We start from the raw sequence: 18227 nt of genomic DNA, 5'->3' as shown, positions 1-18227 counted from the left end.
CAATTACTGCAGTCCTATAGATCATATGAGTACTTACTCAAAATTAAAATGAGTTATGTCTTCATAATGTTTTTATTTTTAATTGTTTAGTTTTCTTCTTTTTTGTACACAAGTTTGAATTTATTCTGTTATAGTGTTATCTAAATAATAATTCGTATTATGTCTTTTAAAATGTTATTAATAAATAGTTATTAATTATTTATGTATTCTTCTCTATCTCGAACACAAGCTATTATAGCTGAAAAAAGATAGATAATCATGTAAATAAAATTAATATTTTCTTTGTGTAACTTACAATGATTTCAAATTAAAAAAAATTAATAAATTGACATCAATATTGATTGATGTCAAATTAATCAATTTATTCACATAGCATAGATTATAATATATTCATTACGGTTGTCATCATCATGAATAATATTTAATAAATGATTCAAATTTATTAAATAATTTTACAAATATAATCTATGAATGACTAATAATATAATTTGTGTATTTACTTTGTATACTTAATGTTTTACTTTCAGGGTACTTATATATCTCAAGGTATTGATCAGGAGATTCTTAAGGATACCAACTTTCCAAAAACATTTTTGTATGGAAAATATAAATTGTATACGTTTTACACTCTAAAAAATGAATTATATGGCTGCCTACTTTTCATTGTAGAATTTAAACGTCCTTGAAACATATTGTATATTAATTACAGTTTTAATATGATTTATTAAATATATGGTGTTTTCAAAAAAAAAAATTGCCTTATTCCTTTTTTTCAAAAATTGTATTTTCGTTCTTACGATAATGCAATATTATGAGAAGGATACATTTATTTCATACACTTGTGGTACCAGAATATCAATGACCTTGGTTTTAATGAAAAAATACCTGTTATAAACTCGTACCTCGTCATCCAAGTGGTGGACCGGTTTCCACACCGAAACCTTGTTATGGTTGGGCACTGCCAACATTCGTTATGGTTTTGTAAGCCAATCAGAGCCAACCTGCTCGTAGTAAACCTATTTTGATAAGCAGCGAGTATAGAAATATCGTATGCATTGATTTATAATTCTGTTTAGGGCCCTTACAGAATAGTCTAAAAACAAGTTTATACACAATCCTACGCAGAATAATAAAATCCAACATAATATGTATATAACTGTACAAGTCACAGAGAAAATTCAACATGGCTTTTTGGAAATACTGCTTTAAAAATACCTTTTGATGACACTTTTTTCGTAAGAGGCTATGGTTTCATCAATCAATGTTACACTGTACGATGTATAACTGTAGGTTTAAGCTATATCTTTTATAGTTATTTGCTTGGTGAAATTTATATACTAATGACAGTTTATTGTAAAATACATACTTACACACATCATAATAATACATACAGGTAATTTATATAACTACGCCAACGTGTACACTGTGCTCTGGCCTTTGCTTTTGTTTGTGCCTTTCTGTCCACAAAATTGAAAAAAATATTTTTGTTTTCACTCGAAGATAAAATAAAAGAGAGGATCCCGTGACAATAGTTAACGAAAACGCTGATTTTAAAGCTAAAGAAGCTACACGCACCTCTATTTTTGAAGTATGTCCTAATATAATTATTGTCCTCACATGACAAATCATGACTTTCGAAATTCAATTAAATTCAAGTATATATGGACGAATGTCAAACCCTCTGGACAAATTGTAATAATAACAAGCTAATAGAAACAAAGCAAAAAATATTACCATGGCTCAAACTATACAAGATGTACAGAAGGGACGAGGTTTTTTTTGCCGCCTACAAATAGGCCACACTCGCGTGACACACTGCCACCTTATGGCCAAAGATAAAATACCCTTATGCCGTACTAGCAGAACAACCATTACGGTCGAACACATACTAGGTATCCGGAATGCCACCAGTTCATAAAAAAAAGCCTCAAACCGGAACTAAACATGTAGATACTCATATCTTATTTAATAATATTTCTTTTAAAAAAAATCTACCAATATAATAGTGGTGTAATGTAATTATTGATCAATTATTTTGATTATTGTTATTCAATGTAATTTAATTTAGTGTACCTAATGTAATTAAAATTCAAATATTTAAATCTGGCTAATAACTTCATAATTGGTGCATTGGAACAATTTATCAAAAAAAAAGAGTTAAGCTTACACAGGCCGTGTATGATATCTTTGACGATTAATCTTTTTCTTTTACATTTTTCATTTGTGTATAGTACGCATACTATTCTTCATAGAAGGAACAATGCTATAGATTAAATTGTCCAATGTATATTATAGTAAAATAATGCAAAAAAAACGTAAAATGTTTTATTTATATTTTTAGTGAAATATTAAAAATGTATCGTAACGACAACAGTATTCTGATCTCGAGATAAAACCATCCATCGATAATAATGTACGTACTTATTGTACCTATAATATTACATATTATCGTGTACGAATATTCATAATTTGGTGTCAATTTTTTGAAATGTAGGTACTTTAAAAAAATTAGTCAACCATACCATATCCGTTTATTATATAATATCATTGTGATATTTTTTTACATGTTTTGATGTACGATAATGGAAAAATAAATTCAATAACTTTATCAAATGTTTGATATTACAATGCAAATAAAACATCGAAAAAATGTATGCTTTCTATCATTCTAAAATCAATAATACTATTAGTACCTGTAGGCTTTGTGATATTTTGTTTTACAATTTCAGTACAACAGTGTCTGTTGACTGTTTGAATTATCATCGAGAACAAACAAAATCAAAAAAAGAAACCATGACGTACAATACTTTGTTCATGTTTGTACAACTGTTGATGACAATTTGTTCGGGATGGTCTGCCAATTCAAACCCGCTTTTGAGTTCTCCAATCGTAAGTGGATTGCTAAGATATTTTTTTAATTTATTAATTGCACAATTTTATAAACAGGTATTGCAATAATACTATATTATATAGTCATGTGCAAAAATGGTATACACCTACTTAATTAATGAACCAATAAATAAAAAAGTAAAGTAAAAGTAAAAAATATATATATATATTAAAGTCGATAAACACAAACTTATAATTTGTATAATTCTATAATATGGAACATAGAATCTAAATCATAATGAATTGGTTAATTGAAATGGTTGATGTTTTTTTGTATTTGGATAACATACATTGACACTGCTTGAAAATATAATAATACTAAACAACAAAGTTGCGAAACCAAACTAAATGATAGAAGACGCTATTGATAGTGTTCATACTATAACAAATTCTATAAATAATATTACTCTATAAATATTTCGTTTTAAAGTTTTGAATAATGACCAAGTTGTTTATTGTAATGATCATCTTGTTGTGAAATTCGAAACCTCGTGTTATTTTGGTCCTGAACATTGTGTTTTATTTTAATGTTTTTATAAGTGCTGCATTCAATTTGTATATTTTGCTTTACAATTATGTAAATGGCGCATAAAATGCAATAGGCTATTTTGTAATAAATATACAGTAATACAGTGATACATTGTCAAATGTATAATTTATAATAAGCTAATATTTATTTATTTTATAAATGTATGCGAACGTTACATAATAATGTTACTATGCTTATGTTTAAATGAAAAAAATACCTATTGTAATGTACTAGTCACAGAATAAGAACACACCTCGACAAGCAGGCGGTGGACCGGTTTCCACGCCTCAATCTTATTATAGTTGCGTTATTTTCTGGTTTGTAAACCAATCAGCGCCAATTTGAGTCAGGCGAACATATTTTGGTTCGCAAAAGGAGTATAGTAATAATATAATATTCAATATATTATGCATTGATAAATATTTTTTGTTTAGGGTCCTTACCGAGTAGTCTTCAAACAAGTTTATATTTGCAATCCTAAACAGAATAATAAAATCCAACATTACTTGTATTTAAGTCACAAAGCCAATTCAACATGGATTTTCGGAAATACTACTCTTGAAATACCTTTGGACGACACTTTCTTCGTAAGTTGTTATAATTTAATCGATGTTGTACCTACCCGTATGTTAGTGTTACATACTTACATGTAATATAGTTATTACTATTATTAGCTTTCTAATATTAATTCAATATTTAAGATTTATTGTAAAATCTATACACACAATCATAACAGCACATTGGTCATTTATAACGATACCAACGTAAGCATGCTGTAGTTCTTTGAATTTGGATGAGGCGGGTTGAATTTCATCTGAAAAGACTTTTAAGATATGATACTTACTGTATTTTTTGGCATTATAAGTATTTCAAACGCATATTTTTGTACGCATAAGTTAGGGGTTTTCCACCGATCCCATCCCCTCTAAATCGTATACAATTATAAAGTAATTTATATTAATACGCCACCACTTATGCCTATAGTAGTTACATTTTTTTGCTACATCCCATAATATTATATCAATAATTATTATTATGTTGAAGTGTATTTAAATCTAACCTGTGTAACTTTGATCAAAACTCCAGTTACGCTTTGTCTTGGATGATACAGAAATTACACCTCATAATATATAAAGTTAATAAAAAGATTTTTTTCAAATACACATTTTCCAGATCCGTAAAACTAATATAATCGATTTACTGACAAGATTTCTTTTTGCAGTTGGAAATGTCAATGTCTGTCAAAGATTCGTTTGGAAATTGGAAAGAAAATGTATTTATGCATAAAGTATCGAAGGCGTGTTCGTCATTCAAAAAACTTATGGGAAATACATGGAAATTATTCTTACATGGTAATGGAATTCAAAATACTGAGTGCCCAATACTTCCGGTAAAAAATTGAATTTCTCACATCAAAATATTGTATTTAGTTATTAATATATAAACAACAATTTGATTTGCTAGAAAAATATTATACCAGTTTTATTAAAATAAAGGCGATTATGTATTATATAAAACAAAAACAGTGATCAAAAGATCAAAATGGCGTAATTCATGATAGAGAAGTAAAAATAGCAAAATTCAAAGGGGGAAAAGTGTAATTCTCATGTAAAAATACATTAAATTATTTTAGTAGTGAGACATGTTATATATTACGTCTATTATTTGTCCAACGATAGATTTCTGAACTTTTCAATTACTCTGAGAATCCACACATGACACCCTGCCATAGTGGAACTAGTCTCGATATTTAGAATGGTACGGTTGGGTGTTGCATTTTTTGCACCCATTTTCATCGTTCGATGGACGAGTATAAGCCATAGGTAATTATTGATTTTAATATTCAGATTATATTTTGAAAAATTAAATAGTACATCATAATGTACTATAAGTTATGGTAAATATTATTAACCATAACTTATAAAAAATAAATGATTTGCTATTATTTGTTATAAGGCTATAATAATCATTCGCTATTTTTGTCTGTGTTTAATAGATTAACACGTATATGAGTGGGCTAGGTTCGTGGAGGTTTCCTTTGATCCTATATGCAGCTATAATATAACTCCTCACATCGTTTAAACATATTTAAAAAAGGTTGTATAATAATATACAGATTTTATTCACTAATAAACATGAAAAAGAAGAAAAGAGTAAAACAACCCTAAAGACAAATTTTAAATACCTCTTAAGAGCCAATGTTCTCCTTAAGTCTCGTCTCTCTCACGCAGACCATCGGCTACAGCTCATTCGACCCCCGTTTTACAAAAAGGTCAATTTCTCAATGGCGCTAGTTTTTGACACCACAAGTTCCTTCTCACTTCATACAGACTTAGAACTGTCTCGAAAGAGATGTACCTAAAAACCATAGATCTTATACTCATAGTCGGAACAAGCTAGTACCTAGTTCCCGTAGCAAACGGTGGCTGCGCTGCACATTTTGTTCCATACTTCTGCGCATGCATGTAGGACAAACCAGGTTGTGTTTACATAAACTGCGATAGTAATTATTATCGTATCGTATTATCAAAAGTATCATCGTCAACATAAATATTGGGGCCGGGACAGATTTCCCGATTTTGATAGCGGTAGTGATAAGCTTTTGGCTTAAATGATAAGAGTGGTTGTTCTTTGTTATAACATCGGTTACACAGTGACCAACTTGAGGTGGTGTTGCATAGCAAGTCGAGGGATATTTTCGATTTGCGGAGCGGAGCGACGGCGCCGAGGAGCGTAGCGACGAGTGCCGCTAACAAGGCATCACTGTAAATTATTTCTTATTGGTGGTGTCACTGCTGGATCTTTGGTATATTCTGGTACGAGTTGTGGTATATCGAGTTATCATTATAATTTTTTCGCTTATCAAAATCGGGAAATCTGTACCCGTCCCCATAAATATTTAGTATTTACTATTTACCTACGACGCCTACTAGGCTACTATTATTTTATTCTGTAATTAAGCTTTGAGTACTTGTCCGAGCCCTGTATTAATTAATAACATTATAGGATTATAATTATTAATTAATACAATAGTTATTTACTATTTTATTTTAACAATATTTTGTACTTGAGAATTGACATCACTGCATACTAGTTGTATCAAACCGCACCACCCGCCCTCATTCCACCGGGATGCTCCGTCTATGAGTATAAGGTCCATACTAAAAACATTTTTTTCAGAGTTACCTTGTCATCTAGTTATAAGTCTTACACACTCACAAATATACACACATACACACCACCCTCACACTAGCACTCACAGGTTTTGCTCGGCGACCCTGTCCACCTCCTGTCGAGTGCTATATATACATATACACACACAAAGTACACAGGTCGGTCGGTGTGTTCATATCGTGCTTTATGGGTAACCGGGCACGCGTATTATTTTTATCATACGCTCCCAGGCTGTACATGTATATTGTAAGTATATTATGAAAATTGGCATTATATAAAAAATCGTCGGTATTGTAAATCATAAATAAAATGAGTTAGGGTTTTTTTTAAATATTTGTATTGAAGTAAATTATAAACATTACCCTTAAAACATATGACAACATCGGTGATTATGGTACTCGTGAAGTACACGAGTCATGTGAGAACAGTTTTAGGTTAAGAATTCTTATCCTCGAATACCTCGGCTGTTTGGGAATTAACGTATTCGTGGTACCTTTTTCGATGGGGCTGTTTAGGTACCACCGGGACTATCACACCCGAACTTGCCCTTCCTCGCTTTGTTTTTGTTTTTGTTAGTATCGATTATTTTTTACCGACTAACGAACGGATTATGCTGGATTTATCACACATTACATTTCTTATTATTTGTTCCTCTCTATACTTGAATATTACCAAAGAATTATTTCCTAATAAATGTTGTACACAATGTCATACAATTTGTTGATCGTAAATAATGTTAAATTTATAATTTAAAATAATTAAACCATTGAATAAACTATGAATAATTATTAACTAATAATAACACTTGGTTTCTAAACTTAGTAAACTTACTTATTTTAATATTTTCAGGGTGTTTATAAAAGTCCTGGTTTTGATCTGTCATTGTTCGATAAATCCAATTTTCCTAAATCATTTTTTTATGGAACATACAAGTTTCGTATGTTTTATTCGAAATCAAATGAAATATTTGGCTGCCAAGTTTACATTATTGAGTTGAAGCGTCCTTGAAACGTATTGTATATTAAGTATGATTTAAATGGATAATTTATATTCATACAATTTAATTGTTCTTTTTAACTCTATTATAATATAATTGTTATGTTTTATCTATAACAGAATACTACATAAGTACCTACATACCAAGGATCTACTCGTGGTGATCTCTTTAACGAACCATATCAATTATATCTATAATAATGAGAATCAATAACATTGTAACGAAATGGAGGAGTCTCTGTTTCTATAAACACGAATATTATCAATTTATTAAATATTTGTATTCGTTAATTATTGTTAATAAATCATTAATAAATAATAATAATAATATTATCATTCATCACTGGAAGACATTATTTTATAATAATAAACCTAGAGATATAAAAACATTTACTGTCTATTTATTCCCACGTCATAGTAAAATGTTTGTGTTGATAGTAAATAGTTCATATTAAATAATATCTAGTATTTTAACTTTTAAGGTACCTAATCTGTAGTCTATTGGTGTATATGTATCGTTGATACATTCATATTAAAGAGACTTAGTTTTCGTAAGTAAGTAAGTAAGTAAGTAAGTAAGTAAGTATTTAACTACAACGTACCTATCATATAAACAAAACTATTCCGAGCTTATACGTTTGATGTAGGTACCTCAAATTTAATAAAATTACGAATTTACGTCCAAAAAACCAAAAAAACATACTCGTATATTTTAACATTATAGAATTGTTATATTAATATGTGTTAGTATTACTGATATAAAATACATACATTTTAAGCATAAATAATAACCAAAGTTGAATAATTTAATGTAGAATGTAAATTACCCTGTAAATTATATAATACGGATTATATCTAAGTAGACATGTCCAAACGTGTCATTAGTTTAGGCATTGAAATGAAGCTATAGATTCGTTTGCTAATAGATATTTGACATAAATTATGCAGAATTACGTTAGTATTACTTTATGTTTTTGGAGCACTCCCAGTGTGTAAACCAAATTGAAACAACTTGTTTGTTTCCACTAGAAGACAAAATAAAGGAAAATGTATACAGAACATGTATGGTATCTGTGACGGGTAATCGTAAATAGTTCAATTTGTACAATTAAATAATAATGCACACATTCTACATAATATGAACAAGCAAATAAGATTAAATATTTAATCTGATAAAATATGTAGATACCTACTTATGATAATAGTGCAAATAAAATGTTGAACGTTTTACATATTAATATTTTCAGTGAAATTAAAGATGTATTTTGTAACACAACTGTAAGGTGATTAAAAAAGTAAAAATGTATTGATGGAATAAAAAAAAAAACCTTAATTCGGTGTCTGGAAGAGTGACAAATCCGTGACCTTTGCAAGGGGTATTTACAAGTAGCACACCGCTGCAGTGTTAGATAGGAAAAAGTGAGTAGGGTACCTGAACTCGGACCCCAAAGTCAAAATTTAATTTTTTAACAGTAAGGTGATTTTATAATTATTTTTAAAACCAACTTGCTATTGTTTTCTAATTATTTTCTATCATTTGGTTATCTTTGTAGTCGACTGGTAAAGGCGGTGGGCCATGGAAGTTTCTAGCAGCATTAATTAAAAAAAATATTATTCAAATTTTCATTTTTATTTATTTTTAAATACTTTTTAAAAGTAGGTATAGAATATTCTGTGATAAAACGATATAAATTATTTAATATTGTGATTTGTGGTTTGCATTAGGTAGGTATACAGTATTATTGGCTTTTCCAAAAAGTAATGATAACTGATTAGGATATCAGGCAATTTTGATGCCAAAACCCTGGTCTCTAGCTCTAGTATACATATGGATGTCGAAATGAAATTCCCAGCAATCGCAAACCGTGAATGAAAAAAAAAATATTATCTATATGACTATATTTATGAATTACTTAACTTCATAAAAATTTCATTTCCTCTTTTTTTTTGGTTACTTTGTTGATTGTTATAACTTATAACATACAACTATTAAATTGTAATAATTAATCTTTAGTTGAAAAATTAACTTTCGACTTTTTGCGTTGGAGGATAAGAAAATCACCGCCTTCTTAATTCAACTCCAACACTGCATTAATCTATGTTGCAGCATAGAACACTGATAGCGTAGTTTTGTGTATAGTGTATGTATGAAACACATTGTCACAATATTATTACAAGAATAAAGGACGATTCTACTTTTAAAGCCGAATAATCTAAATTCCTTATTGATAAGGTTAGTGAAAAGTGGTAAAAAATAAGGATTTATGTGTAAGTACAGACCAATAATTTCAATCATTGGTGCATAAAATGCATCGTAGTTGGTTTTTTTTCGAATTCATTTTACTATAATACTATGTATTACGATGATCATTGTAAAACGATCATTAGTTCTTATATTATACTCTTGAGCGAGTACGGTTATGGTCCATTTCCTTTCACTCTCATTTTTATCGGTTTTGTCACGTGATATATAAGTATATAACAAAATATTAAGCTCTAATATATATTATTATTATATTAATTTAAAGGTACCGGCTAGACCGCTAGACCATAATATTATTGTTAACGTCATCGACGGCGGCAGAAAACTTTTGTTTGTTCAACTGGATGAAAGAGAGCTGCAACAGACAACATATAAATGAATATACACACTTATAAGTTATATTACTATTTTCGGGCGAAAGGCCCGTATAGGTATTATAATATTATTAATGTATCATGTGTCTCAAATTGAATGAATAGTTCCGACGCCGACTTTGTGAAAAAACACATTTGGACGACTGTTCGCGTTTCAGCCCTCGACCCACTCTTCAGCCAACACGTTCACCATGCCGTGTGGAGGTTGTAAGAAGGAGGGAGAGAGACAGGGTTTCCGAGCGTATACACACGCACAAGTTTGTTCCGGCGAGCGCAATAAATGCGAATTAAAAGTTTCTGTGTCTTACTTCCTTTTTTCTTCTTCTTTTTGTTTGGCTCTACGGTCGCCGCACCGGATATGATATATAACAAGCGAGTATTCAGTATATAATATATATATACGCATGAGAAAACCCCGACGAAGCCCGCGGACGCGTGTCGCCAAAGGACAGACAAAGTGCGTGATCCGCAGCGGCGTGTTGCAGATAGAGATACGATCTCATTTCGTTTATTTTTAATATTATTTTTACATCGTAATGGACGTAATGCGAAAAGTTATTTTAGCACAACCGTGTCCACGCGATTAATCTGTGAAATTAAGCAGAATCGCCACCTGCAGCAGCAGCGCATAATATTTTTGGTAGAATATATACTTATAAGCATTCGCAAGCCATAAATATCGCGAAACTTTTCTCTCTTTCAGTCTTGCGCTTGTATATGTATATAATATTATAAATATTTTTAAAAATATATACTTGCCCTCGCATAAGTCGAGTCTCCCCAAGTCCTAACGGCAGTTTTATCTCGTCAGACTTCCAAAAATTAAATTGTCTCGCTACTGTACGACATCCAACACCGATGCATGGTAAGATAAATTTAAAAAATTCACTTCTATAATATAAAATAGCTTTATAATATACTTATGTTTTCGATATTCTGACAAAATTGTATAGCGCATATAATATGGTTTAACAACATTAATATATTATACAAAAATTGATTGTATAACTTATAAACGAAAACTATAATACTTAAAACTACAGAACTCGGTACATTTTGAATAGGTGGAATTTCAACGCTCCATGTCGATGAAATTTACGCCCGTCCAACAATAAAATAATAATACAGTAGAAACCGTTTATAATGACGTTCAAGGGACCAAAGAAAATAGGTCATATTAACCGATTGTCATTATAACCAAAATGACGAAAAAAAATTGTAACTTCAATAAGTACATAATATTATTATTATTATTTATTTATCCAATGTATTATATAGAAAAAAGTAAACATAAAAACATTTAATTATGTACATACATATTTAAAATAATTAGTTCAATTATTATTTAAAGTAATCTGTAATTTTAGATTGAACTTTGTTAGTATAAAAATCACGCTCTATTTTTTTTTCTAGTTCTTCAAAATTTATTTTTGGATTTACGTTATTCAGAGCCATATAATTCGTTAACGTTTTTGCTGCATTAAACACTGCATTAATGGATAAATCTTCATCGGGAGTATCAGCTTCATCACTATTATTGTCTTCCTCAGGTTCTTCGGGTTGATTAATCAATGAAGAAATAAGTTCTCGATCACTTAATGGTTCTGAAGTTGGCACATCATTATCAAAGTTAACATATTCATTTAAAAGTAAAGTCATTATAGATAAAATATTTTTCCAATATAACCAAAAATAACCTTCATAACATCCGTATAGTCATTATATAGACCTCATAATAACCGATACAAATAAGTACATGCAATATCGGAGTTTTGCCGGGACATTTAATCTAAGGTCATTACACCAAATATGTCACTACAACCGGTGTCATTATAAACGGTTTCTACTGTACATAATATTATGTATATTGTACTTATATAGATACATCGTGCCAAAAGCTGAAATAATCAAACGAAACATAATAGGCATTAGTGTAATATCGGTCGTTACCCTTTGCATCTTGTCTGACTTTTATGCGGTGATAACGTAGAAAAGACAAAAGCTTTAACTAACATTAATCACACGTGTGCTATTGCGACACAAAATAATATCATTCTATATTAATATTTTTATCTGGTAAACTAATTTGGGTTTAACATAACAAATGAAAAATAGTTTTTCGCATAGGTACTACTGATCGTATGACAAAGTCTCTTTAAATCATATGATTATTTCGACGACATTTTAATACTTCACTTTATCACCACATTAATAACGGAGTGATAATTTTAATCTTTAATAATTACATTTTACATACAATATATTATTATTAATTATTATTTACACTATTGCGTATTTATAGTTTATATTACATATTATACGGATACCGTGAAGGTTTGGATTAAACTATTATATTTTTTTCCCGGTGGTTTATTCCTTCTACTTAACAACATGGAAGAGCAGGATGCGATTTTTTTCTTATTAGTATTTACTAGATTACTATAGAATACTGAATTTATTTTATTTTATGCTGCCATTTATTTTTATTAGAGGTGAAGTCCATACACATGTATACACATTATAAAATAACCTCCCAGAGACGATACATTTTATATATTTTATGTCAATCTGATTATTATACTGAAATTGTATTTTGCATATAAATGCACACTTAGAGGATTAAAGAATATTTTCCAACGATAAAAACATATTTCTAGCAAATATAATATTGTATAATATACTCGCGTTTACTCGAAACCCCAAATTTGATTTATACGATATCCGAACGAACGCGATACCCGAGAAGAATTGCCAAGTAGCTAGGATCGCTTTAGATTTACACTGCGGTAGCAGAAGTTGCACGTTCGGTATAGTCATTACACGTATATAAACTATGCATAGTAACAATTTAGTACATTATTTAATATTTACTAATAAGTAATAAGCGTTTGAACATTTCCTAATGAATTGTGTGTCGAAATATTGCTGTGAGATATAATTTTCGAACGATAAAATTCATCAGTGAATTGTTTAGAAATACATATATGTACACCCAGAAAAAAACATTTATTTCTAATTTTTGTACAGGCAGACAATAGGTACGTGTTTTTTTCTCATATAATATAAGATTCAAGTTAAATAAAAACTTGTCATCAAAAAAACTATTTCAGTCTAAGAATATAGTGTGTATACCTAATGCTCAATTATAATTAGACATATGCTACAAACCAATGTAAATAATTCAATTTAGTATCCAGACATGGATAATATTACTCGACTAATATTTTAGGAATATCTAACAATAATATTGACAACTAATAATTTCTATCAACAGTACGAATACATTTATAAGTTATTTTTACTATTGAAAAAATTACTGGATTTTTGAAATGCTTAAGAGGATTAACCTTAAAAGGTCACACCCGCATTTGTTGTCTGTTGTCTCCGTCTAACAAATGTACAACATATCAAAAACTGTTTTGAGCGGGACAACTTTTAATTTTCTGTTTTTGTAGTAGTGGCTCCAAAATTTCTGAATATATAGAGTAGAAAATTGTCCATGCAACAGCGTGCCTATATTTTAGATAACATAAACACAATAAAAGTTATTTGCTTCTAAACATTTTATTTTTTGGTTTTTTTTTTTAATTTGCTTATAAAAAATGATTGGATAGTGAAATTAAAAGCACAGATAAAGTTCTTCTTTCCGTGTTGTGAAAATTTGGTAGTTCTATAACAAATATGGTGCGAGAAAAGTTGTCCCGCGAAAAACAGTTGTTGCTATGTTGTACATTTGTAAGACGGAGACAACACATGCGGGTGTGACATCTTTCTAATATATAAATGTCCCACACAGTACACAGTACATACCACACGTATCATACTATCGTTACTTATTAGTTATTATTATTTTACTCGTTATATCCAGTCGCTGGTCGCTGACGCAGTGGCACACGACCAGATTAATTATGGGCCGTCATACCTTGTCGTGTGTTTACGATTACTTTAGATATGACAAAAAAACGAGTCAGTTTGTAAACATTTTAATGGTATAATAAAAGTAAGTACTTACACATTTTAAGTTTGTTTAATTTTGTTTAATCGTAGACAAAGAAATTACAATAATAAGAATAATAATACAAATAAAATAAGTACCTAGGTAATATTCAAAGTTCAAATTTAAACAGACAAGACGACATTACCTTTATAGTTTATACCTTATAGATACCACCTATCTATTGTAGTGCAAAATCTGAACTAATTTGTCTAAATCGGTACCTACTATGTTATTAAAAATATCCAATGTAAATATTATGTGATTACCTACAAAATAAAAAGTGGTATGATACCTAATTTTACCGGCAATTGCTCTACACCTGTATGTGTATATATCTTCGTAGCAGATTATTTATCAAAATTTTAATCTATTTTAGTTAATATAATTTGTATATTTTCGTCTTCCTTGATTATTTAAAGTTTGAAAATCTAATCGATGTATAGGTAATCACATATTGTATAAATATATATAAGTATGTACCTATTGTACCTTTAATTTTGTCAGGGAAAACATGGAACAAATCTGAAAATACACCCGAGTTCCCACCAGGATTTATATGAAGACATGCTAGTTAAAGACACAAAAAATGAGGATATTGTTTTATATCGTGTATGCCACACTGTGCGTTTTGGTCGCTGCGTTTTTTTGATTATTTTAATTTTATATATTTTTAAAAAAATGGTTTTTGATACCGATAAATTCATTTCATGTATTCAAAGTAACCCATCTATTTGGGAAATGGGTACTAAAGAATACATAGATAAGTTCATTAAGCAAAAAAGGTTGCTCAGCATTGGGGAAATCATTTATCCAGATTGGACAGAAAAAAACAGAACCTGAAAAAGAAATTACAGGTAAGTAGAATATTGTGTTATATATTTTTAAATTTTTACCATAGGTAATTTGCAGTATAGTATTACAATATAATTAGTAATTTATTTTTAATTTCTATTGGGTATACAATTTTTTCGATCAAAATTTATTTAATAAAAAAAAAAAAAAGACTAAATCTATTACAGTTTTAATTTATTTTTACTAATTTACAAATAACAAAATAATAAGGATCTTTTTAAATAAGCAGCTTATAATACTTTATATTGAAAATCTACGGCACCAGGGCCCATAAAATAGTCAGCAAAGTAATCCCTCACTTCAATGCCTTCTGAACGAGTTCCTGTTTCACAAGCTTCTATGTCATCCAGGCTATGGGTTTCAGCATCTTCAAAATTAATTCCATCTCTCTTATGAACAAAATTATGTAATATACAACACGCTTTGATTATAATGTCAGTGAATTCAGGTTCCACTTGTATGGGAGTATGCAACACACGCCATTTATTTGCAAGAACTCAGAAAGCACACTCAACTGTCCGCCTTGCTCTACTCAATCGATAATTAAATACACGTCGGGTATCAGTTAGGTTACGTCCTGGATATGGTCTTAATCAATTTATATGTAGGGCGAAAGCTTCGTCCCCAATAAAAACGAATTGCTGTGGATTATTGTATTGTTTGTGTTTGGTAAATGATTTGGTTCAGGAAGATTAAGTTTTTTAGCATATAACATTTTGCCGAATGGGCATTCCTTAAATATATTGGAGTCCTCTTCTCGACCATAAGACCCGACATCGATTGTGATAAATTGTAATTTTGCATCGGCTACAGCCATGAGTACCACAGAAAAAAACTTTTTGTAATTGAAAAACAATGATCCAGAATTACTTGGATTTTTACAACGGATATGTTTGCCGTCAATAGCGCCTAAGCAATTTGGAAAGTTTGTTTTAACATTAAATACATTTGAAATCTCCAACCAGTCATATGTGGTCGGCACAGGCATCTCTGTTCGCTGTAAAACTGTCCACAATGCTTGACACGTTTCTTTAACTATTATTGCGATCGTACTCCTTCCAACTAGGAAATCAAATTTCAAAGCAGCAAAATAGGTGCCAGTTGATAAATATCTTGAATGAAAAAAAATTACATATCCTTTAGGTTTTATAGAATAGGTAGGTATCTACCAACATTTTTAATAAAATACTGATATAAATAATAGATTCTGAGCGGACCGAATAATGTATTCAATTTCCAATGATCTATATATATTTTATTTGAGTCTGTATATACGATAAGTAGTCAAAAAATGCTTCGAGTAGGTACATTATGCAATATTTTCATCAAATGTATAATATTAAGCATTATTTTATATTATATATAATATTATTTTCAAAATATTTTGATACTATTTAAGCTTGTTAATACGCATAAGAGACTATCGATTTTGATTAGTTGTTCTAAAGTTATTGTTGTTAAAATTGATTACATAGCCACATAAGCGTAGGTATATTACAAGGTCATAAATTGTTATTGGTGTAATTAAAAAGATAAGTTGAGCATAATTTTACAATAATTTTTTATAAGTGTCTAAAATTTGAATTTTGCCCAATTTTTGAGCAATTTCAAATTATTTAGAAATATGTTTATTGTTTTCATGTATTCAGACAAACTTAAAAATAAAATAAAATAAAAGTCTTTGTAAAATCAATAAAATCATCGCTCCGATCAAAATAAAAAAATTAATAACATATCAACAATTTAAAATATTATGTTAGATAAATAACAAAACAATCAACATATACCATAGGTATATGCATATTATATTATGTATTATAATATATTATATTATATCGGGTATTATATATTTATATATTCAACACAACTTAAAATTCTTTTATTAGGTATTTATTAAATTTAAATTATTTTATTAGGTTTCATTAAGTATTGATGTTTGTTTTAATAAATTATAGTTAAAGAAATGGTGGCATATTCGTGATCACTACTCAAAGTTCTTAAACCAGACAAAAAGTTGCGATGGCGCTAAAAAAAAGAAAATACGTGTATGCAGAATCCCTCTCATTTTTGCAGCATACAATTGAAAAAGAGGGTAACAATATATTGTTTATATTTGATAGATAGTTAAATACTTTTTTAGAGAATAACAATTATTAAAAGTTATAATTATAATATAACATTAGTAACAATAACAATACTTAATCATTTTTAGTAAAAATTTTCCAGTAGTTTTCAAAAGTACCGTGAACAACAAATGGAAAATTAAGGAAAAAACGGGAATTCTTACGCAACATTGATTTTCGACAAAATCTATTTTGTTTCGATTTTTCAGTTTCAACTGAACAAAACCGTATAGTGTGGCATAGTGTATGCCGTTCAGTCAAAACGCATCCGATTTACCCGAACCCACCAAAACGCATAGTGTGGATAAGCCCTAAATATCTTAAATCGTGGGATAGGACATTTGTGTTTAATAACACACGCTAATATATAAGAAAATATTTTGAGGTTATAGGGGTCTTAACACAAATAGATAACAGAATTAGGATATAATAATAATTTTAATTATTATTTGCTTACGAACCACGTCAACATTTCTTTTGCATTTTATATAATAAGAAGAAGATATGTATTTATAGTATTTATGTCTTCATAATAATTTATAATTTAAAATATCTATCATCTATATTCTATACGTCCAGCAATGATAATAATCACAAAATATAATTTATGATAAGACCCCTGCTACAACCGGAATTCTCAAAAAAAAAAAGTGAAAGGAGGCAAAGGCGCCCGCAGGAAAATGAGTTTATAAAGAACCAAATAAAAATAATTTTTAAAAAATTTGATTAAATTTTAAATTTTAAAATGAAAATGGGAAGGAGGGCATGGGCGCCCACAGGTAAATTAATTTTAAAAACCAAAATAAAAAAAATATCAACAAATGTGTATCACAAATAAATATTAAAGCCTGCAGTCTACAATATCATATTCCTAAACTCATAGTTTTATTTACGATAATTATCTGATGAAATAATAAATATTTATGAGGCACTAACCGACCACCAAACATTAAAAAAAGGTTTTGAAATAATTGAACTAGAGATAAAATATCAACAAAAAAAAAATGTGAAGGGTGGCATGGGCGCCCGC

General features: G+C 29.3%; 1 protein-coding gene and 1 pseudogene across 1 annotated transcript; one reads left to right on the top strand and one right to left on the bottom strand.

The window, feature by feature from the left end:
* Positions 1-2710: 2710 nt before the first annotated feature.
* Positions 2711-7839, top strand: LOC111027582. The gene is made up of 5 exons (XM_022305991.1): positions 2711-2889; positions 3853-4005; positions 4641-4808; positions 7442-7617; positions 7709-7839. Exons 1-4 carry the CDS (start codon positions 2794-2796, stop codon positions 7598-7600), a joined length of 576 nt encoding a protein of 191 aa, XP_022161683.1. The 5' UTR covers positions 2711-2793; the 3' UTR covers positions 7601-7617; positions 7709-7839.
* Positions 7840-15304: 7465 nt separating this feature from the next.
* On the bottom strand, positions 15305-16186 carry LOC111027537 (annotated as a pseudogene).
* Positions 16187-18227: the final 2041 nt, after the last annotated feature.

Source organism: Myzus persicae, unplaced genomic scaffold, assembly GCF_001856785.1.
Source record: "Myzus persicae strain clone G006 unplaced genomic scaffold, MPER_G0061.0, whole genome shotgun sequence".
Lineage (NCBI taxonomy): Eukaryota > Metazoa > Arthropoda > Insecta > Hemiptera > Aphididae > Myzus > Myzus persicae.
Note: the sequence above shows the minus strand (reverse complement) of the source record. Positions and strands in the feature narration are given on the sequence as shown.

Excerpts from the sequence above, each read along its gene's own strand:
- LOC111027582 (XM_022305991.1), top strand. The coding sequence starts at position 2,794 with ATGACGTACAATACTTTGTTCATGTTTGTACAACTGTTGATGACAATT. Across the intron at positions 2,890-3,852 it reads CGCTTTTGAGTTCTCCAATC|GGTCCTTACCGAGTAGTCTT; the intron begins GTAAGTGGATTG and ends TTTTTTGTTTAG. Across the intron at positions 4,006-4,640 it reads CTTTGGACGACACTTTCTTC|TTGGAAATGTCAATGTCTGT; the intron begins GTAAGTTGTTAT and ends TTCTTTTTGCAG.